Raw genomic sequence first — 23,861 nt, 5'->3', positions numbered from 1 at the left:
GTAGCAATTCATTCACTGCATTAAAACACAAAGGGGCAGATTTACAATAACTGGCGCATCCCCAGAGATATGGCAGTTATTGTGCACCATGCCACCACCACCATGGATGCTCCACATTTATAATGCGGCGCACCATGGGGCAAAAACGGCACAGATGCGTGACGCATCTGTGCCATAAAGGCTGCACATTTCTGGAGTTGCGTCACAAGCACAACACAGCTCCAGCAATGCTCTGGGGGCCCTATGCTCACAATTCTGTGTCAAACCTTACACCTGCTACAAGCAGGCAAAGGATTTTGACGCAGCATGGGCCCAAAATTGACTGGGTGAAATTTTGTAGATTTCACTCAGCCACTTTTAGGAGGTGTTCCTGCGCCGGACAAACCCCCCCCGGCCCCCCTACCCCCTCCCCATGTGCAGGAACGTCTCCTTCTGGCGCAGGGCTTTACAATGTGATGCATCTCCCAGATGCATCACGTTGTAAATACCCTGCACCATGGAGCGTCTATTGCGCCGCCACTGGGTCACTAAAGTGACGCAATGGCGGCGTAAGAGAGGCACAATGGGGTTGTAAATCTGCCCCTAACACGGACAAATTCACCCAGACAGTTTTACTGGCAGTTCAAAGGGAAGCATAGACTTGTAACATATTTATGTACATGTTACATTCAAATGCTTCAGAAGTACTACAGTATACTGTAAGTAAACACCTTATAGACTTATGCTGTAGCACTTCCTTATAGTTCTGCACTTTCACATTCATCATACAATACTAATGTATTCTTTCATTCATTTATGCACTACACATTCATTCAAAAAAACTTTTACACACTATTATACTAATGTAGCTCTTTATTTGACCAGTGAACTTACTTCTTGAAAAAAACTATTTTTTTAAACTTTTTGTTAGTTTTTATTTATTTTTGTATTTTTTGAACAGTATTAACTGTGCAAACAAAAAAGTGTCCAACGGGAGCAAATAAACAAAAATAAATTAGCGGCGGGAGCAATGGTGCTCCTGTGCGCGCCGGCCAATCAAAGTAACTGATTGCTCCCCACATGCCAATGTCTCATCGCAATATATACAACGAAAAATAATTTCTCTAAAATTGGGTTGGATGTCCGGCTGTAGACTGGATAGTGCTGTGGATGGTCCTGTTGAAGTGCCGGGAACAGCAGGTGGAGGGTCGTCCTGCAGCCTAGCACATGAAGCTCTCTCATAATTGCGAGGATGGAGGGTCTTCACGTGACGAACCATTCTGGCGGTTCCAAATGAATACTTTTTGGTTGGATCTCCTCTAGATAGTGTGGTCCCACACACCTTGCAGACGACCTTCGCAGCATTTACCTTCTTTCCTCCATTTGGAAAGGTGAAAAATTTCCAAATTAATGCTTCTTTTCTTTTTGGCTGTGCCTCCTCAGCCACAAATTCCTCTTCTGAAGAGTGTTCCGAAGAATCTTCTTTCTTAATTGCAGCCATATTAAACTTCTCTTCCAAGACACAGGAGCTCCAGAAAAGAGATGGTTCCTCTGTGAAAGTCAAAGAAGAATGATTAAAATGGGTGGGGTCTTTCAACAGTTGGAATAGGAAGTATTATGAACCAATCAAATCTCTTGTTTTGAAGTCACATGGCATGCGCGTACGGTACGCTTATGGTGCGCACACGTACGATGTACCGCCGCGATTTGAGCAATTGCTTTTAAAAGTAATATATGCTTATCAAAAGTTTAAAAAAACTATTTTCATGATTATCTCAGATAATGTTTTACCTCAATATTGACATTAAATACACAGATATATATTTTTAAACGTTAAGAAACTTTCGCGGAGTACGCATACGGTGCGCCGTACAAACGTACCTGACGTCACACGGAAGCGCCGAGGTGACGTGGAACATCAAGACATGTTCGTAACGTATGCGCAGGTACAAGTACAGATACAAAGGATGGTGCGAGCACCGTACGCGTACCATACGTTTACCACAAAAAAATGCAAAAAGAAAATATATAGAATTAAATTTTAATATATTGAAAAACAATTTAAAAAAATCATTTTTGAACTTTTTTTTTATTATTTTACATTAAAAATATGTAATGTAATTTAAAAAATAAAATAACTAAAAATAATTATTACAAAAATGTAGGAAATTATTATAAAAAAAGGAATAAATATAATAATTAATACATAAAAAAATTGGCATTTACAAAACCTATGAAATTCACTGAAAAAGCCATAGGTTTTAGGCAAGTTATAGTTAGGAATTCGCATTTAAAAACCATAGAAATTCACTGAAAAGACCATAGGTTTCACATATGTTATAGTTAGGAATTAGCATTTAAAAAACCTTTGAAATTCACTGAAAAACCATAGGTTTCATACATGTTATAGTTAGCTTGACATTTCACTCATACAAAACCATTGAAATTCCCCTGTTATAGTTAGTTCAGCTAACTATAACTCGCGCACACGCAATGCACTGCTGGTGACGTCACATATTACATCACTCATGACATGGTCAGTGACATCACTCATGACATCACTGATGACATCATCCAGTGAATGTGTGTGTTTCTGAAAAATAAATATTTTTTATATATGTATATCTAAAGGTCGATGAAGAATCAATGGGTAAATAAGTGTCGAAATTGATCTTTTTGTAAAATTGATTGTGTAACTGACTTATTAAGTGTATCTTAGTGAATAAATGTATTAGCAAGTAATGTTAAAATATGTAAATATCTGTATCAGTCCCTCACTTTGTGTATAAGTGGCTGCATGGGTTAGTGAGTAGCTACTTCTTTCCTAGACCTACCTGCAGTTTTGGACAAGGGGCAAACTTCCTGGCAGCAAACGGTCCGTGAGGGAAACGGCATCTGGCTCTTTTCAATTGCCGTGAGGAGAATGGCCATCGGAGCTTCCATTGCGGGACGGGACCACAACTCCCAGAAGCCCCAGCTCAGGCGCCTGCCAACAGCGTCATCAGGCGGCGCCAGGGCTCTATTAAAGACCACCCGGTGCCCCGCAGCGCGGGACGCGCGCGGGTGGACGCCAGGCTAAGCCCGGGCAAAGGGCGGGCCGTCTGTGTCCGTCAGAGGCTGGAGGAGGCAAGGCTGGGCCACTCGCCTAGCGCCTACCACCGGATTTGCCTACTGTTGTCAACGCTTCAGGGGAGATAGGCATCTAGCAGATCCCGAAAGCATAACCGACAATCACTGACTGTCCAGAGTTCTTTAAAGGTACTGTTTATCATCACTGTTGCTCGCCCCTTTTTCCCTCAAACTATTAATAACACAGGTTGAGTCAGAGTTGGGTAGTACCTGGTAGCACTAGCCCCCGCACTAGTTCTGATCATGGCGAAGTGTAAAACCACACAGATTAGGGTGGGGGGAGGAGTGAAGGGGACCCTGGACGCTTTCATTTCAAGAGCAGAGCCCCTTCTAACACACGAAATACAGCTAACTGAGAAGAGACTGTCACTGGATACACTCATAGCACAGAAACGATCCTCTATGGGCAAAATAGCGACGTGCCCGTCTCCCAGAGTCGACACTCCCTCAGACCAAGTTAATCCTGAGCACACTACACCCATTCACGGCACTAAGGCACATGTTCATGCCAACCCACTAGCATAAGGGGTTGGCGAGTTAGCCAAACTAAATGAGCAGATCGGAATTGATTTAAATCTAGCACAAACCCCTATTGGCGAAAGAAAAGGGCACAAGGCTATCCCTCCTGGGCCAGTGGAGACGGGTGGATTTGGGGAAGGGACAGCCCTAATAACAATGGATGCGGGTTAATACACTGGTTAACCCTACACTGGTTGCCTGTTAGGGACAGAGTGAAGTTCAAAGCTCTGTGCATTGCTCACCAGACCCTCTGGAAAATGGGTCCAGAAATTAATTGTTCCCTGATTTCTCCTTACCTGCCCAACCAGGCGCTTCGATCCTCAACTGCAGCACTGGCCAAGATTCCTAGAATCTTTAGAGCCAGAGCAGGAGGACGCTCGTTCTCGTACAATGAGTCAAAACTGTGGAACACCCTCCCTTTGCAGATGCGAGATAACTCCAACTTAACTAGTTTCCGGAAACAGCTCAAAACCTTTTTGTTTCAGTAACTAGTAACCTCCTGTTCTCCTGAGGGCATCTTCTGTTTTAGTTTCAGCGCCTGGACGCCTCAGGGCAACTGTAGCGCTTTACAAATCTCATTTTCATTTCATTTCATTTCACTTGCTAGTGCATTCATACTGGATGAATTAGATTGACTGGGAGCAGGGGGGGGATCTGAAGAGGTTATAATACAGGATAGCCCCCTCAGGACTGAAGTTAAAGGAATGGTACGCACAACAGAGTCAAGCAACCCAACCCCCTCGGAAGTGCATGGGGAACAGTCGAGGGAGGGGAATGAACTGATTGTAAGACTGTTGGAGACACCTTTAATATTAGGGAAGGGCACCACGGGGAATAGCACGGATGATCTTACAACCAGTGAGATTAGAGCGGTCTCATGGAATATTGCAGGATTATCGGCCAAAATACAAAATAAAGAATAGTTAGACTATATTAGAAAATTTCATATCATCTGCCTTCAGGAAACCTGGGAAACTAATATCAGTGCCCCTCACCTAGACGGATACAAAATGGTTTTTGTCCCGACACGCAAAACAACCATGGGTCATGCCAAGGGCGGCCTAATTAGTTATATGGACCAGACAATGCAAGGGACCTGGGAAGACTTGGGTTGGGACTCGGAATTCATGCAAGGACTTAGGTACTGCAAGAAGGGACTAAAATTAATTTTTATTAATTTTTATAACGCAATAGTGGCGGGACAGACCACGTTAAGACTGTGAGCTGGATGACAGGTTGGCTGGCATACAGGAGGCAGGGGATACACTCTCCCAGTTGATAATAGTGGGCGATTTCAACTGCCACCAGTGCCCCTTCTTGAAATGGGGCAGGGGAGGATGGGCCTCCAGCCCAAATAATAAGGGCTGGCATTTAGAACACTCAAAAGAGGGCAGGGAATTAAGTAAGATCCTGGGCACACATGCCCTCAGACATACGATGAACTTGATCAAAAGAGGGGAAAACAATATAGTAATCCAAACCTTTAAAGGTAGGGGAAGGGATACCATCATTGACTTCATCTTCGTAAGAAATAAGTTTAAACGAAGGGTCACGAATGTCAGCATAGAGGTTAGCGTCTTTAGTGACCATAACCCACTGGTATTGTCCATTAGGGATATTAACCCATCGACCGAGCCCGGTCAAAGGAAATCTAGCGGCTTAGTTCAAGCCACGGATCAGGGCAGGAGACTGAGATGGAAGAACATAGATGGGGAAGCGTTTTATAGAACGCTTCTCGCCAAGTCCGAAAGCCAGATTTGGAAATGCCTAGACCCAGCAGTGGAGGGGAATGAACTGATCAGCGCATTTGAGAGCACAGCGCAGCATATCGACGGGTTACTGAGGGGCAAAAAGACAAAGCATGACCCAATGCACCCTAGATGGTTTGACCACGAATGCACCTTGGCACAGAGGGAGCTGAAGCTAGCACTCAAAACCGTCTCAAAAGATAAGACTAAGGTGGTTGACTGTAGGGCACACTATAAAAGGGCCATTAAACAACGTAAAACCAGGCTACAGAACTAGGCATGGGAGACACTAAAAGACACCGCAGAGCGCAGGGATATGAATAAATTCTGGAGAGTAATTAACGATCCTTGCTTCCAGGAATCGAATAAATCGAAGGTGGCCTGTCACATTCTTCCGGACTCGTGGGTGGAGCATTTCAAAGGCCTGCATAATTACAGTGGCTCAGAAGATGCAATAGTATCAGATACAGGAAATGTAAATAGCATGCAGATAAGCTTTTCCCTGGGAGAGATCAAGGAAGAAATAGACGGGCTGACACGAAATAAGGCCCCAGGCTCCGATGGGATCCCGCCAGACCTTTTCAAGAGCCAGGTAGACCTTTGGGCCCCCATACTCACAAGAGTTCTCCATACAGCAGTGGAATCAGGCATGCCTAGGTCATGGTCCACGGCCATCATAGTACCAATTTTTAAAAAGGGAAACAGGAGTGACCCACAATGTTACCGCCCGATCTCGTTAATATATGTGACAGTGAAAGTCTTGGAAAGGGCTATTCTTAATCGGTTGACAGATTGGGCGGAGGAACATGACATTATCTCGGACACCCAGTATGGGTTTAGAAATGGCCGATCCACAACGGACCAATGCCCTAATTTATATCACCTGGTGGCCAAGTATATCATGTCAAGTAAGGGGACGGTGTACTTGGCCTTTATGGATCTGACGTCAGCCTTCTACCGGCTCAGCCGAAGGAAACTGTGGGAATCCCTAGGGTTGCTTGGTGTTGACCCAGGCCTGATAAATATTTTGAGAGTGCTCCACCAGAACACCGCGGCACAGGTTAGATTCAATGAAGAGGGGAACACTACTAATCATTTCCCTTGCTCAAGGGGTGTGAGGCAGGGATGTATCCTGGTGCCTTTTCTATTTACATTATATATAAATGGACTAGGCAAGGCGCTCGGAGATTTAGGGGTGGACTGCCCACGCATAGGTAGGAGAGGTATACCGGTCCTAATGTACGCGGATGACGCGGTAAGAGAGTAAGTATGTGTACGTTTCTGTAGAAGTAAGTGTAGTGGAGTGTGTATAGCTGTATATGCAAGTAAATGGATGTTTATTTGCATGTGTGAGTATGTGTGTGAGTAACTCTATGGATGAGTATCGGTGTGTAACAGGATGTATAGGTGTATGAGTACATATGATGAGTGAGTACATGTATGAGTGACTATATAGAACTGTTGGTGAATGAGTGGATGGATGTGTATTTAGATGTTACAATTAATGGATAGGTTGTTGTAACTGGTATTGGTATTTCCATTTTCTGAAAATTGTAGTTTCTATTTTTGAATGTGTGTATCAAAGGTAATATTAGGGTGAGAGGAGGTCTGCCACTCTTTCACAAGGATGATGTCATGAGTGATGTCATTTGAGATGTCATCAGTGATGTCATGAGTGATGTCACTGACCATGCCATGAGTGATGTAATATGTGAAGTCATCAGCAGTCCATTGCAGGCGCGCGTTATAGTTAGCTGAACTAACTATAACAGGGGAATTTCAATGGTTTTGTATGAGTGAAATGTCCAGCTAACTATAACAAATCTGGGAAACCTATAGTTTTTTCAGTGAATTTCTAAGGTTTTTTAAATGCTAATTCCTAACTATAACGTGGCTGAAACCTATGGTTTTTTCAGAGAATTTCTAAGGTTTTTTAAATGCTAATTTCTGACTATAACATGGCTGAAACCTATGGTTTTTTCAGTGAATTTCAAAGGTATTGTAAATGATCATTTTTAAATGTATTGTTATATTTTTTTTTTACACTGATTTACCACAATTTCTTTTTTATTTTTATTACATTACATATTTTTAATATACATTGAAAAAAATGTTTTTAAAAATATTGAAATTGTAATATTTATTTTTTTATTTTATATATTTTTTAATTTATATATATTTTATATAGCAGGCAATGATATCCTATGGAAGGAAATTCAAGTTACTGGTAAGTACGGTTAAAATTACTTTTCAGAATCAGTAGTGAGCTGAAAGATGCAGCACTGAGGTCTCTCCTGATAACAGGTTAGTAAATCGAAATTCGTAGTTCGGCTGATTTTAGAGGAATTTCTTTAAGTTCCAAAACTCCACACTTTGAACAATTTCAAAGTGAAACCAATCAATTTTAGCCTACGGAAGGAAATTCAAGTTACTGTAAGTATGGTTAGAATTCCTTTTCAGGATCAGTAGTGGGCTGAAAGAAGCAGCACTGAAGTCTCTCCTGATAACAGGTGAGTAAATCGGAATTCGTAGTTCGGCTGATTTTAGAGGAATTTCTTTAAGTTCCAAAACTCCACACTTTGAAGAATTTCCAAGTGAAACCAATCAATTTTAGCCTACGGAAGGAAATTCAAGTTACTGTAAGTATGGTTAGAATTACTTTTCAGGATCAGTAGTGGGCTGAAAGATGCAGTACTGAGGTCTCTCCTGATAACAGGTGAGTAAATCGGAATTCGTAGTTCGGCTGATTTTAGAGGAATTTCTTTAAGTTCCAAAACTCCACACTTTGAAGAATTTCCAAGTGAAACCAATCAATTTTAGCCTACGGAAGGACATTCAAGTTACTGTAAGTATGGTTAGAATTACTTTTCAGGATCAGTAGTGGGCTGAAAGATGCAGCACTGAGGTCTCTCCTGATAACAGGTGAGTAAATCGGAATTCGTTGTTCGGCTAATTTTAGAGGAATATTTGTACGTTTCAAAAATAGACACTTAGAAACTTTTCTGGTGAAAACCACACAATAGATTCCTATGGAAGGAAATACAAGTTACTGGTAAGTACGCTTAGATTTACTTTTCAGGGTCCGTACTGGGCTCAAAGATGCAGCACTGACGTCTCTCGTGATAACAGGTCAGTAAATCGGAATTCGTAGTTCGGCTGTTTGTAGAGGAATATTTTGCTCAATAGTGAAGGAAGCGGGCGGGGCCTGAGGTGACATGTGTGCAAACACGCCCTGTGGCGTGTTTTAAGTTGGGGAATTAATTATTCTTCAATCCTGTGGTCCCCTGTTGGCCAACTAGTCCACCAGGTACCTCTAGTCTGCGCCAGGGAGCTGCATTGCAGAGAGGTGTTCAGGGGGCACGCCCCTTTTTACAACACTCTGCAGCGCAGCTCCGTGGCGCTTACTGGAGGTACCTGTTGGGCTGGTTGGCCCTTAGGGGACCTCTGGATTGAAGAGGAATTAATTTCCCAACTTAAAACGTTCCACAGGGCATGTTTGCACACATATCACCTCAAGCCCCGCTTCCTACCTTCACTACTGTGCAAACGCTCCCCGTAGGACGTTCTAAGTTGGGGTATTAAGTCCCTTGTATACTGGGTGTCCCTGAGGTCCAACTAACCCACCAGGAACCTCCAGTATGCGCCAGGATACTGGAGGTTCCTGGTGGGATAGTTGGCCCCCAGGGACCCCCAGTATTCAAGGGGGCTGCGTTGCAGAGAAGTGTAAAAAGGCCACGCCCCTTTTTACACCTCTCTGCAACACAGCCCCCTGGCGCATACTGGAGGTTCCTGGTGGGCTAGTTGGCCCCCAGGTGTGGTAAATATACTATTACCTCATATATCAGAGTTTCTAGAATGCTATCAGTAAGCAAAGAAAGAGGAGTCCGTGGTGCAGAGTTAAGGGCTTTATTCAATAACTCGAGTTAAGGGAGAGCTCCTTCACCAAGCGGGTTCAGGAGTGGTCTAAAGCTTGATTCACACAGCAGAATATTTATACAGATTCAGTCAGTAGGCATCAAAAGAAAAAGGGAAGTGACAAGCAGTAATTTCCAACCAGATGTGTCAAGGTATGGGCGTGTCTTGTGTCTCGTGAGAGTGCATGCGATGTGTCTAAATATGCTCTTTTCAGTTGAAGGCCCTTCCTCATCCGGGGGGTTTATCTCTCGGCTTAGAGTCAAGAACAGGAACTATCTCTTAAAACAGGAACTATCTCGCTGGTTCTCGGAATTGGCCGAACCACAGAAATGTGTGGTCTATGAACGGGGGTGCCAGGTGCAGGGTGTCTTGCTCATGGGTCTGAAGACAAAATGGATGACACACGCAAAATGGGTGCTGTCTGAATCAAATGGCTACCAGGCAGAAAGAAGGGAAACAATGGGGCACAATTGTCAATTTTTCCTCACAGGGACTCCCAGTATTCAAGGGGATTTAGTTCCCCCTCCAGAAACGAGTCAGGGGGTTGCGTTGCAGGGAGGTGTAATGAGGCCACGTCCCTTTTTACACCTCTCTGCAACGCAGCCCCCTGGTGCATACTGGAGGTTCCTGGTGGCTACTTGGCCCCCAGGCACCCCAGTATTCAAGGGGAATTACTTCCCCCTCTCCAAACATGACAGGGGCGCATTTGCAGAGTGGTGCAGGAAGGGGGCGTGGCCACCTCCCCATCTTATTTTTTTTTATTTTTTTTAAAGGGGGCTGTGTAGCCCCCCTTCTTTTTCTTTTTTTTGGGCCCTGGGGACCCCATCCCCCAGGGCCTGACCCCCAATATATATATATATATTTTTAACACAAAGGCGGCCGTGTGGCCCCCCTCCCGTTCTAATTCCAGGCCCCGGGTACCCCATCCCTCGGGGCATTGCCACATATTTGTTTTATTTTTTAAGGAGGGGTGCTGCATAGCCCCCCTCCTCAGGCCACCTAAGGCCCCGGGGACCCCATCCCCCAGGGCCTTGCCCTCTCCATTGGGGGCCGTGGGGAGGTCCCCAAGCCCCCCACGGTCCCTGCATCCTGCGGGAGCCGGTACTGCTTTTCTGCGTGGGGAGCAGCTAACATGCTGCTCCCCATGCAGAAAAGCAATCGTCTTTGGTTTTTGAAAGAGAAAGCATGTTTCCTGCTCTCTCTTTCAAAAACCAAAGCACTACCATAGCAAACAGCAGTGTCCCTGGGGTGGGCACCCCGGGACACTGCAGGAGCCGGCCCTGGGGGGTGGGGGTCCCCAGGGCCACCACAAGGCTCCAGGAGGGACGGTGCATGCCCCCCTCCTAACATTTAAAAGCCCCGGGGGTAGTGGTCCCCGGTGCTGGGGGGTAAAGGTAAAGGTAAAGGTAAGATTTATAAAGCGCATGGCTGCCCGTGAGCATCCCAGCGCTAAGGGTTCCAGGGTCTGTCACGGACCCCCTATTTTGAATATTAGAGCCCCAGGGAGGTGGGGGTCCCCAGGGCATGTGGGGGGGGCTTGAGCCCCCACACAGGTTTTGTTTTTTTTATTTAAAAAAGAAGCCTTGAGGGGTGGCGGTCCCCAGGGCTGCGGGGGGGGGGGGGGGGGGTGAGCCCCCCCAGCATATATAATATTAAAGCCGGGGGTGGCAGTCCCGGGGCTGGGGGCCCCTCTGGGCCCCCCATTATTATATATTTTTTTAATTTATTTAAAGAGTTTTAAATAGCGCTGGCTAGACCCGAAGGTATCAGAGCGCTTTACATGAGAATCAACAATGTAAAGAAAAAGATCAAAAAATAGGCAATACATTAGGAGAGGAGAGAAAGGAGAGAGAAAAATAGTGGAAGGGGCAGGGGAGGTGAGAAAGGGAGGATAAGGGAAGAGACAACAAGGAGAGATGAAAGGAAGTCTGTCTAAAGACCGACTGGGTAGGTGACGACCAAGGAGGGAATCCACGGCCCATCTCCCCTATAGCTAAACCAAGTAGCTCCATCGGGCTTCAGACAAAATAGTTCAGTCTCAATACATTGAGAGAGGATAGAAGGGGAGACATAAATAGAGGCAGGATGCGGGAAGAGGCGACAGGAGAGACAAAAGGAAGTCTGTCTAAAGGCCGACTGGGTAGGTGACGTCCAAGGAGGGAATCCCCGACCTGTCTCCCCTATAGCTAAACCAGGAAGCTCCATCGTGCACCAGACAAAATAGCTAAATCTCAATTGACGAGGGAAAATTCACAGACAGACAGGGTGGGGCTAAGGGCCAGGACTGGTGAGGGCAAAGGTCAGTAGCAGGAAAGTGGAGAAGAGTAGAGCGGGGAGGGGTAGGGGGTAGGGGAGGAGTGAGATACGGTCAGGAGAGACGCAGGAGAGTTTGTTGCGGCTGTCATTTTAGGCAGGTGCAGCAGTATTTCAGGAGCGATCACGGTGTGAACAGCCCATTATCAGGAGCAGTACCCAACTCCTCTGCGGCAGGATAAGCAGAGTATACAATAAGAAATACCATAAAGGGTACCAGCTTACTGAAAACCATATAACTGCACGTCTGACTGTGAGACTTCATCATCCAACACATTGCTACATCTTGCGTCTCCTAACACTTTATCATCCACATCACTGCTACGTGTTGTGCCCCCTTTTCACATGAAATGGAAACACTTCTCACATAGAATCAAACCAAAGGCAACATCCTTCCAACCACATACCCTACATGATGTAAGTACGCTACATCCTGTAGGGTGTGTAGCTGGAAGGATGTTGGCTTTGTTTTCATTCATTCTATGCGGGCAAACGCTACAGGCACCCAACATAGGGGTAGTGAGCGCTATAAAAATTCTGCAATACAACATAAAACAAGAAATTGCATATGTCTATAAGAAATGGCAGAGTTGCACACACAGGGTGCAAAAAGAAAGCCCAATACATCAAGGCACTGAGAGCCTGGAAAGAGTCAAGAGAGCCACAGAATGCGGGGGATATCATACCACCAGATGGCATTGTGGATCCCAGCAGAGGCCTGTCACCAGAGGAGCTGGCAGACAGGGCAGCAGACAGGGCACATGCAATGGAGATGGCAAAGTTAGCTGGACAAATGGAGATGGACAAGCAAAGATTGGCCATGGAGGCGCAGCAACGCCAAATGGAGCATGATCTGAGATTGAAGGAGTTGGAGCTGAGAGGTTCGGGAACAACTCCTTCTGGTGGCAGCACAACGCCGGTGCAGGTAGAGTCCAGGGTGTACATACCCAAAGATGTAGTTAAGGAGTTCTTTAAGGGGGATGACATAGGACAGTGGTTTAGGGCATATGAGGTAGCCATGTCCTCCCACCGGGTCCCTGACAAGGATTGGGGAGCGGGGTTGTGGGGGAGGTTCCTTAGCGAAGGGCGGGACACCCTACTAGATTTGCCCACTGAAGAACAAAGTTCCTATCCCCGCATGAAAGAGGCCTTAAAGTCCAGGTATGGGCTTACCCCTGAAATGTACAGACAGAAGTTCAGGGAGAGTGAAAAGCGTCCTGGGAGTACGTATGTGGAGTATGTGACTGGTTTTTGCAGAGCACTGGATGGTTGGGTGACGGGTAGCAAAGTAAATGATTTTCAGGGGCTTTTTGATTTAATTGCATGGGAGCACTTGTCTGATCACTGTTTTTCTGAGCTACGCCAGCACCTGATTGATAGCAAGCTGTCCAACCCGAGGAAGCTTGCTGAGGAGGCGGACCGCTGGCTCAGCACCAGGGTCCACAAGGGTCCAACGGGAGACTCCGCCAAGGGTGGGCAGGGTCCCCAGCAGAAGAGTGGGGGGGACAGGGGTAAACCAAGAGGGTTCTAGCGAGGCCCCCAAAGTAATCCCCAAGGGAACCAGCAGAGAGGTTCTCAGCCTCCCCCACCCCCGAAGCAGACCGGGGCCCCGACAGGTAGGCCTGTTCCAAAGGGGCCCTTCAATTGTTACAGGTGTGGTGACCCGGGTCACATTGCCTCTGACCCTAAGTGTCGTCTGTTTGGTAAACCATCACCCACTGGTGCTCCACCCCGGCAAGTAGCTAGTGTTAATTTGGGGGAAGAAGTAGTAATCCCCGGGGGTGGAGATCCTGTCCAGATGACCCTAGTCTCTCTAGGAGACAGTGAGATGGTCCCTGAGAACTACCTGCCCTCTAACACTAAGAAATATGGGCAGGTGGTGACCATCAATGGTAAGAAAGCTGAAGCTCTTAGAGATACAGGAGCCAGCGTGACTGCAGTGAGGCAGCACCTGGTGTCTCAAGAGCAGGTTGTACCCCATGCCTACTGTGGGGCTATCAATGCTGATAATTCAGACCAGTCAGTGTCCGATGGCTCAAGTTCCCTTCGAGTGGGTGCGGGGTCTCTGGTACTCTACAGGTCTGTGTGAGGAAAACCATGCCTGTTGACTGTTTGCTAGGGAATGACTTGGAACACTCCCCTTGGGGAAAGGTGGAGAATACGACTCACCTGAGGATCGTGGGTCTGCCTGACTGGGCGTGCGTGACCACCCGGTCAATGGCAGCCAGTAGGGGTGCTCAAGAGATCCTGAGGCCTGAAGGAGAGGCCCAGGCACCTGCCTTGGAGAGAAGTGGCAGGGGGCGTGGGAGACAGGCCCTCATAGCTACCACGGCCCAGGAGGAGGTAGACCCTGAGAGGGAGGCCCAGGAACCGGCCTTAGGGAGAAAGCGCAGGGGGCGCGGGAAACCGGTCCCTGAAGTTCCCACGGCCCAGGAGGAAGCAGACCCTGATGGGGATGCCCTGGAGCCTACTGGGGAACAGATTGCTGAACTGGGGGACCTGCCTGAGCTGACCCATTGGCAGCAAGAAGGAGGCCCCTCCAGGGAGGAATTCTGCAGGGAGCAGAAAGAATGCCCTTCCCTCGTGGGTATGCGGCAGCAGGCTGCAGACCAGGCCAATGGTGTTCAGGCCAAAACACATTATGTGTATTGGGAGAATGACCTCCTGTATTCAGAGCCTAAGGCTGGTGAACCTGGGTCAGCCCGTGTGCTGGTGGTACCCCAGAAGTTCAGAGCCTTCCTCCTGGGGCTGGCTCATGATGTGCCGTTAGCAGGACATTTGGGGATGGACAAGACCTATGACAGGCTTGTCACCCACTTTTACTGGCCCCAAATGCATAAGAGCTCAGATGCTCACTGTAGATCTTTTCAGACTTGCCAGGCAAGTGATCAGACCCCCCAGGATAAAGCGGCATGGATTAGCAAATTTAGCGGCACAAAAATGTAAATTTAGCAGCACAAATATGGAAATTTAGCGGCAATTTTGCGGCATTTTATGTGGCCATTTTTCCTACAACACACACAGATATCTTACTTTTTTTAGTTATTTAACAACATGAAGCTATGTATATTTGGTTTATTTACAATGTAGACACTTTGTTTCCCTCGAGCGTGTATAAGGTGCGGCACCGGACTTTGGGGCTCCTCAGTTGATTTAAACATATACACGTTACTGATATGTCACTACCTTGTGCCAGTTAGTAAGATATTACACACAACAGTTACCTGAAGAAAGGTAACCACAAACAATATAAAAATGTGGTTAAATACCGCTGGACCATAATGTGTTTTGTGTAATGGATTTTACGGTATTGAATTGCTTGGTGCCAGTGTATCTACTTTGGAAGGATGAAGAGCTCAATTGAATCAGCCATCCGTTTTAAATGCTGACAGAAGGTTTATTGTAAATGAGCATTGTAAAGTGTGGTTCTCGAAAATGGTCATTTTAGGAAGGATAGTAAACTACGGGAGGGGGCTATAATTAATTACCGCCTCGCCCCCCCTTCACTCCATCAGTCATCCCCATCAGCCCCCCTCTTGCCAGCCTCCTTCGACGCTGCAGTGTGATATTTCTCGAGAGCGGTCGCCTTTTACAGATAAAACAGCGCCCATTTGTTCAGGATTTGGGGGGGGACAGCTGCTGGCTCTGGGGCGCAGATCGCTGCAGTCTCCTCCTGTGACTTGCCCGGCCTTTACTGTATTTTACAAGCCACGCGTCAGATAATGAACCCAGCTTTTTCTTATTTTTACTTCTTTTGATTTTGTATGTATGTATGACATTTTGTATGTGGTGTGAGTGCAGAGGGCATAATTTTAATAATAGATCACTGCTGATAAACATGTCCAGCAGCATACTTACTCACTCAGTTTAGATAGTGCCTACGTTTTAACAGGGGTTTCAGTGCATTCCATGTCATTCCAGGTCGCTGCTGCCCCGGTCCCTGACTTTCATTACACGCACGAGTGAAGCTCTAAATCAGACCCCCCAGGATGTAGCGGCTTTTGTAAAAATGCTGCGCGATTTCTACAAAAGTGACGATTTCGCTGGCACTTTAGTAAAAATCGCGGCATTTTTACAAAAGTGGCGATTTCTCGGCAAACCGTGAAAATCGCGAAATCGCGATATCCTGGAGGGTCTAAGTGGTAAGAGCGGAGGGAGGCACAAGGCTCCTCTGCAACCCCTCCCCGTGGTCAGTACTCCATTCCAGCGAGTGGGTATAGACATTGTTGGGCCTCTGGACCCCAAGACAGCCATGGGCAACAGGTTCATCCTGGTCTTGGTGGACCACGCCACCCGGTACCCTGAAGCCATCCCTCTGAGGACAGTGATGGCCCCCGTGGTGGGATGGGCACTGATGGGAATTTTCTCACGAGTGGGATTCCTTCTAGAGGTGGTGAGCGACAGGATGGACCAATTTCATATTATCCAAGTATATGAAATCCCTTTGGCAAGAGTGTGGTGTAACCTACAAGTTCAATGCGAAGGTATCAACTCAGGCCAATTTTCAAAGAACAAACACTGGCTAATTTAGAAACTCAAAATATGCATAAACTATAACACAAACAGTTATACTGATATAAAAAAGTTTTTAAATTATCTTGATAAAAAAAGATTAAACACATATATCTTGTATACACGATAAATTGATACAGTAAAAAGTTTTTGTTGGTTAATTTCCAAAGATAAAACTTTTTTTCTAAAAACACTCAAGGGATAGTATTGTTGTCCTATATATTATTGGCGCGGCTGTAATCTGTCAACCTACAAGTTCACCACCCCTTACCATCCCCAAGGAAATGGGTTGGTTGAGAGATTCAACCGAACCTTAAAAGGCATGATCATGGGCCTGGAAGGTCCAATGAGGCGTAAGTGGGACGTCCTCTCACCATGCCTTCTCTTTGCATACCGTGAGGTGCCACAGAAGTTCCTAGGGTTCAGCCCCTTTGAACTGCTGTATGGTCACCCAGTGAGAGGACCTCTGAGTTTGGTAAAGGCAGGCTGGGAGCAATCTCCCAGGAAAACTCCCCAGAATGTATACAGTTACATGCTGGCCTTCAGAAACCAGACCAGGCGATTCAGGCAACTTGCTGACGCAAATCTGGAAGCAAGCCAGGAAGAGATGAAGCGGTGGTACGACCAGAATGCCACTCTGGTAGAGCTTCAACCTGGGCAAAAGGTGTGGGTCTTGTCCCCAGTGGAGCCTTGTGCACTTCAGGATAAGTGGACAGGTCCATTTGAGGTTGTGGAGCGCAAGAGTCCGGTAACCTACTTGGTGGACATGCAGTCTCCCAGGAACCCTTTGAGGGTCCTACATGTTAACCGCCTTAAGCCCCACTTGGAGAGGTCCGAAGTGGGCATGTTGTTGGCAACTGATGATGGAATGGCTCTTCCCGACCTCTTGGTAGCCTCTGAGAAAGATGGGTCAGTGGATGGAGTTAACCTCTCACCCACACTGTCGCCGGAGCAACAGGAAGACTGCCGCCAATTGCTGGGGCAGTTTCCAGATCTGTTCTCCCTGGTTCCTGGTGTCACAGATTGGTGCGTCCATGATGTGGACACAGGAGGCAGCTTACCTGTGAAGCATAAGGCCTACAGAGTAACTGACAGGGTCAGAGCCTGCATCAAGGAGGAGGTCTCCAAGATGCTTGCTCTTAGGGTGGTTGAGTCCTCCAGCAGTCCTTGGTCCAGCCCCGTGGTCTTGGTCCCAAAGGCTGCTGCGCCGGGAGCCACACCTGAACTCCGGTTCTGTGTGGACTACAGAGGACTCAATTCAGTCACCAAGACTGACGCGCACCCTATCCCCAGAGCTGATGAGCTCATTGATCGGCTAGGGGCTGCCCGGTTCCTCAGCACGTTTGATTTAACGTCTGGGTACTGGCAGATCGCCTTGACCGATGGGGCAAAGGAGAGGTCAGCATTCTCTACACCAGATGGGCATTTCCAGTTCTGGGTTATGCCATTTGGAATGAAGAATGCCCCAGCCACCTTTCAGAGGTTGGTCAACCAGGTGTTGGTTGGGCTGGATGAGTTCAGTGCCGCCTACCTGGATGACATCGCAGTGTTCAGTGGCACCTGGCCAGAACACCTGCAACACCTCTGGGAAGTGTTGACGGCCCTGCGCAAGGCAGGCCTCACAATCAAGGCAAGCAAGTGCCAGATTGGGCAGGGTTCAGTGGTGTACTTGGGACACCAAGTTGGGAGTGGCAAGGTGGCACCCTTGCAATCCAAAATTGAGACCATCCTGGCTTGGGAACCCCCCAAGACCCAGACTGCAGTGAGAGCCTTCCTGGGGCTCACTGGGTATTACAGGAGGTTAATCCAGGGCTATGGCACTATTGTGACCCCCTTGACAGAGCTGACTTCCAAGAAGCAGCCCAGGAATGTGATCTGGACTGACAACTGTCAGAAGGCTTTTGACACCCTGAAAACTGCCATGCGCCTGGCGCCCGTGCTCTTGGCCCCTGATTTCTCCAAGGAATTTCTAGTGCAAACAGACGCTTCAGAGCATGGTGTAGGGGCTGTTCTCTCACAGATGACTGAGGAGGGCTTTGACCAACCTGTAGCCTTCATCAGTAGGAGGTTACTTCCCCGGGAACGTAGGTGGAGTGCAATAGAGCGAGAAGCATTTGCTGTGGTCTGGGCGCTGTTTGGGTCTCACTTCGGGTTCAGACAGACCACAAGCCCCTCAGATTGTTGATGCAAATGAGGGGTGAGAACCCAAAGCTGTTGAGGTGGTCCATCTCCCTACAGGGTATGGACTTCACGGTGGAACATCGCCCTGGCACAGATCACGCCAATGCTGACAGTCTGTCCAGGTTTTTCCGCCTTAGTGATGAGGAACTCCCTGGGGAAGGGTAGTTCCCCCCACATTTCAGCTGGAGGGGACACGTGTTAGACCTGGCACCTTGGCGTGAGTTTCCCTTCCACTTTTTGCTGATGTGCCTCAGATGTTTTTGCTGGTGTCTGCTGCTCAGGGCGCTGCGCCACGGCCAATCCGTGCCGCAGTGCAAGTGCTCCCTATGTAAAGTATAACTGTGATTGATGTTCATGATTGGTTCATTGGATTTACTGTCAGTCCCCAGTAAAGGGCACTAGGAGTGCCAGGGCTTGTAGATGCCAATACTGCTAGTGGGCCTGCAGCGCTGGTTGCGCCACCCACAGCAGCAGGCTTTTAAAATGTGTCTAGGGTCTGCCACCGCAGAACCTGCGTGCAGTCTGGTACTGTCATGCTGGCTGGGCAAGTGCACACACTTGCCAGCCCCAAAAACCTTCCCTTAACTTCATATTAGTCACCCTATGGTAGGCCCAAGGGCAGGGGGCATTGTAAGTGTAAGGTAGGACATGCTCTGATGAGTGTGGCATGTCCTAATAGTGAATTACAGCCAAATTCGTTTTTCACTATTGTAAGGCTACCTGTTCGCTTAGGCCAAGATTGGCTGCTGGAATTATTACACTCTATAATCCCAGCAGGCTCAGGGAACATGGTAGAATATAAAGTTTAGTATGCCTGAACTCAGAATAATAAAATACTTATTTTAGTAAAGTTTATTTTATTATCCTGTGTTTGCAAATGCTACTTTTAGAAAGTTAGCATTTGCTTGCCTAACCATTTCAGCCCGCCTCTGCTAGGATGTGTATCTGACTGTCTGAGTTATGTGAGTGACAGGGCTGGGGGATGACAGGTGGTGAATGCCAGGATTACACCTTGGTGGGAGGTGGGAGTGCCCCTGGACTCTGAATAGGGTTGTGCTCTGCCACCACAATGCTGGCTCCACCCCCTGGGGACCGACTGATGACTCAGCCGATACCTGGCCCAGGAGAGGCTAAGCCCTGTCAACAAGGTACTCCTGGCTGCCCCTGTCCACACAATGCTGGCTCCTCCTCCTGTGGAGCGTCTGATGCGCCTGCCCCTCACACTGAAAGCCGAAACCAGAGTACACCCAACAAAGTGCTCAGAGACTGAATGAAGTTATGCAGAGGCCCCCCTGGCATGTGAGAACAGAGAAAATGCTGTATAAAAGTAGGAGCCCTGCTCCTTGTAAATCAGAATCCTGTTTCCCACAACGAACCTTTGCCCAACTAGAAGGAGAAGAAGAAGCTGGAAGGACTGGCCTGCTGTCTGCCTTGCTGAAGAAGGAGAGGAAAAGACTTTAAAAAGACTTTGCTGACTTGTGCTAGAAACTTTCTCCAAGGGCTTGTTTGAGCTTGCCCCCTGATCTGAACCCCAGGACTAGTGGGTTCTTGGTGCCTTCGCTCGCTCTCATCAAAGCCGTGTGCTTCTCCTGCTGGAGCTGAGACCTTGTGCCCCATAGCCCCCTCCTAGGGCCGTGACACCCAGGAGCCTGGCGGCCCGTGTCCTGTGAGAGCCCCGCTCGTGCAGAGTCGCTCTCTTCCCCGTGGACCTGCCTGCCTTCTCCCCTGTTGCCTGCCTGTTACTGGAGCGAGCTGTGTGCCCTCGCTCGCCCCTCCCGCTGGAATTTCCTCTTCGAGCGCAATCTATGCCCTGGGCTGCCGCCGTACGTCTCAAGCGTACCTGACCGCCCGCTTCGCCCTCCAACCTGGAAAGAGGCCGTGCCACCCCCTGAAGCGCCCCCAGTACGGACCGTACTAGAGGAGCTGGGCCAACCTGCCTCACGAGAGCCGCCGCCACTGAGAGTCCGTAGGTGCCCCCGACGCGCACTGAAGGTGTGCGGGTCACCCCTGCCTGCTCTGAATCTACTGGACATGTGGCAAGACATCGTCAACGGACTTGGGGTCCGCACCGTTCTGTTTTCCCCTAAAGCTCCACCCGGCTGTGCCTGCCGCCTGCGCATCCTTTTCAAACCTCTGGGTGCTCAAGTGCGATCACAGAATACGCCCGAGGCGTACCATTCCACAACCACCGGTGAGTGCCGTTCAAACTGTATTGCAAGGGGCGCCTGCCAAGTACGCCTCGCAGTTCCCATTGAGAGACCTTGTGCGCCTAGTCTCTCCCTCCCCAGCGGGTACGCTTCGTCGTGTTGCCGAGAAGCCGTACGCCGCGTTGGTCTGCTCACGAGAAGCGTGAGCCGTGGTAGGGCCTGTGGTTTTCTTCCGTTTGAAGCCGAGAGGAGCGCTACGAAGCGCAACAAGGTGCTTGGGAGTGCAATACCGTCCAGAAACGGGGCAAGAGGCCCCTAGATTGCAGGCCAAGAACTGAAAGAACAATTTAATAGCAAACTAAAAATGAAATATTCGAACTACAAACAAAAAGAACACTTGCCTATTTACAACCTTGTGGCTTAAGAAAAACGTTATTATTGGTCTTGTGATAAGTCTTACCTGCATATATATATTTTTACATAAAGAGAACGTATTTTTATATATCTACAGCCTGGTGTCCATTTGTGGGGGGATAGGTACATTTACTGTGTGTGTTATTACAAATGCTTAACTCAGAAACGCCTGAAGAATAGCCTTGGCTGCTCACGCCACACACCTAGAGGGTGAGCAGGGGTAATTCTAAGGGGTCATCCTTTGCCCTGACTTAGAGGAGAGGGTCCCTGCTTGTCACAAGTGAATACTTGCGCCAACCAGAGACCCCCAATTCTAACAGGTTGGTTCGGATCCGCCATTTCATAGAGCTGTTGTAGACGTTTCTGTCAATGTTGCAACCTTTACAACGCTCACAGCAGACTCCCCTCTGCTTCACTACCAATCCACAATCCTTCAAGATCACTGGATACCTCTCTTGTCTGCATGTCACTTCCTGATTCTGGCAGGTGCACGAGATGCACGGGTTGTCGGTGATGAATGGGATCTGCAGGTTCTCGCCCTCGTTTCCACACTTTGCCACGGATCCTGTCAGGAAAGAGGAAGCCAGGGACAAGTGCACCAAGGCGTTGATGAAGAGGAGGCAGCCCGTGCGGGCCATGCTCCCCTTGGTGGGGGACGAGAGCTGCATATTGCCCCTGGAGGGGACGGCGAGGAGGGTGTTGGGAGTGGAGCTGGGAGGCATGGTGCACGGGTCCGGTGCAGGCAATAATTCACGCACCCAATGTGCTGCTGTGGGGTCAGGAGCAACCTAGCTCTTCCAGGGGCTCCGCTTTGTAGACGTCCACCTGCTGCCCCAGTGCAGGGAATGTAGCGCCTTGAGCACCAGACACCGGAGGCGAAAGCATGGCGATCCACAGTCCAGGAGTGCAGAGCACACTGGGCGAAGCTCGGGACACTCAACCTCCACGTCTTCAGATCAGCAGAGACACTTCAGACTCTGGCACTGTATGGAGTACCGACATCAGTGCACACCAGTATATACTGGGCCCTTGGAAACTCCTGGTGCTTGAAGTACCGAGGTTGAGTGCCCGCTGGTAGACGAGATGGGCTCAGACTGCAGCAGCCTCCGGGTCCGGGCACTGGAAGGACTGAAAAGCAGCAAAACAATGCTTTAGCCTCCCAGCACTTCAAAGGTTTAGAGGGTTAGTGTACTGTTGGAGAAACCGAGACCTTCTGAGCATCCCGTGCTTAAAGTGCCTAGAGGATGAGTGCTCCCTAGGGAGAGCCTGGGAGTACTTTAGCCTCATGCTCCGCCACCAGAACCACCTGCATACGCAGGCTGGGAGACGTAGGGAGCAGCGGAGGCTCAGGCGCTTTAAAGGTGCAAGGATGCTGGGTAGACAGGGTGGAACTGAGAGATGCAGTCACGCTTCAAAGGAGCAGGGATGAGGTGCGGACTGACGTGGGACTCTGAGCGCCTTCCATGGCTCGAGATGCAGGTCACACAAGATGGGAGTAAGCGGACTGGAGCCCCTGGCACTGCTGCTGCACAGATGCGATCCTAGGCACTTCCAAGTAAGTGCCGGTGAGACTGTGCACACTGGATACTCCCGCACTTCCGAGGTGTTGCACCCACTGCACTGTGCATAGTTGGTACGTGCTCACTTCACATGTGTTGCACGCACTGCGCCCTGCACACTTGATTCTTCGGAGATGTAGTACATGCTGCACTGTGCACGCTGGATACTTCTTCACTTCGGAGATGTTACACAGGCTGTGCTGCTCGCGCCGGGTGCTTCCGCCCGTCAGGGATGTTGTGTGAACTCTGAACTGGATGCTTCTGTGTTGAGCACAGTGACCTGCCCTGAACACAGCTTACAACGTGCACCGGTTGTGACCCTGGAAGGGACAGGACCGTAATTGCCCTGCGCTCGGTGTTTCTCACAAGGGGGTCCCGCCTTGTCCCCGATCCTTTACTCCCTCCTCCTCTGGGGTCTCGCAGCTTTCTGCCTGCATCAGAGCTGGACTGTGGTGCGCTGGAGCTGGCGCTGGGATGTACGGACTGTCTCCTTATTATAACTAAAACAAGCCCCGGGGGGGATTTGGCCCCCTCGGAGGCTAATTACCAATAAAGCGGCCTCTCTTTTTTTTAGCAGGATACGCGTATCGTATGAGTATCCCGCAATTTAAAAAAAATATACATTTTTGGGGGCTTTCGGGGTCCTTGCGGGATCCCCTGAGCAAGCCTAGGGGGTCAGGGTGTTTATACCCTGCCCACATTTCGCATTTTTCCCGTTTCTTTTTCTGTTTTCTTGTGCTTTGGTTCTACCGAGGCACAAGATGGCTGCCAACACTTCCTGGTTTGGAGTGTTGACAGCCAATTGGCATAAAGCTCGTGCTCGGGAGGATACGCATACGGAACTTTGTCTATAGATATATCTATGATTTTACTTTTGATTTTCTCAGGAACTACTGAACGGATTTACACCATTTAACACAAAGCGCAATCTGCGAACCAAACTCTACCTTTTTGCCAAATTTGGTGTAATTCCGTTCAGCAGTTAAGGCTGTAGCCGTGTCTGAAAGTCCCTATGGAAAATTGCATGTGGAAAACAAGTTTTGAGACCCCCCTTTTTTCTCAGGTCCCGCTTGACGAATCACGCCGGAACTTTCAGGATAGGAGCGGGGCGGAGCGCCCCATCTTCTTGGAGGATTTCACGAAGATTCGTCGACCGGCCCCAAAGTTATTCCAAATAGAATGTTGCTTATTTCCTGCTTTGGTTTTTGGAAGAGAGAGCAGGAAACCTGCTCTCTCTTTCAAAAATCAAAGGGGATTGCTTTTCTGCATGGGGAGCAGCATGTTAGCTGCTCCCCATGCAGAAAAGCAGTGCAGGCTCCCGCAGGATGCAGGGAGCCGGCAGGGACCGTGTGGGGCTTGGGGACCTCCCCACCGCCCCCAATGGAGAGGGCCAGGCCCTGGGGGATGGGGTCCCCGGGGCCTTAAGTGGCCTGAGGATGGGGGCT

At 48.6% G+C, this 23,861-nt stretch overlaps 1 protein-coding gene across 1 annotated transcript; it reads right to left on the bottom strand.

The window, feature by feature from the left end:
* Positions 1–911: 911 nt before the first annotated feature.
* Positions 912–21,579, bottom strand: LOC147737006 (uncharacterized). Its single transcript, XM_086922545.1, has 2 exons — positions 21,156–21,579; positions 912–1,530 (listed from the first exon to the last, which is right to left on the bottom strand). Exons 1-2 carry the CDS (start codon positions 21,577–21,579, stop codon positions 995–997), a joined length of 960 nt encoding a protein of 319 aa, XP_086778671.1. The 3' UTR covers positions 912–994.
* Between the last annotated feature and the right edge of the window lie 2,282 nt (positions 21,580–23,861).

This window comes from Lissotriton vulgaris, chromosome 1_1, assembly GCF_964263255.1.
Source record: "Lissotriton vulgaris chromosome 1_1, aLisVul1.2, whole genome shotgun sequence".
Lineage (NCBI taxonomy): Eukaryota > Metazoa > Chordata > Amphibia > Caudata > Salamandridae > Lissotriton > Lissotriton vulgaris.
This window is presented reverse-complemented; position numbering and strand designations above follow the sequence as displayed.

Excerpts from the sequence above, each read along its gene's own strand:
- LOC147737006 (XM_086922545.1), bottom strand. The coding sequence starts at position 21,579 with ATGCCTCCCAGCTCCACTCCCAACACCCTCCTCGCCGTCCCCTCCAGG. Across the intron at positions 1,531-21,155 it reads GTTAGAATTGGGGGTCTCTG|AGGAACCATCTCTTTTCTGG; the intron begins GTTGGCGCAAGT and ends TGACTTTCACAG.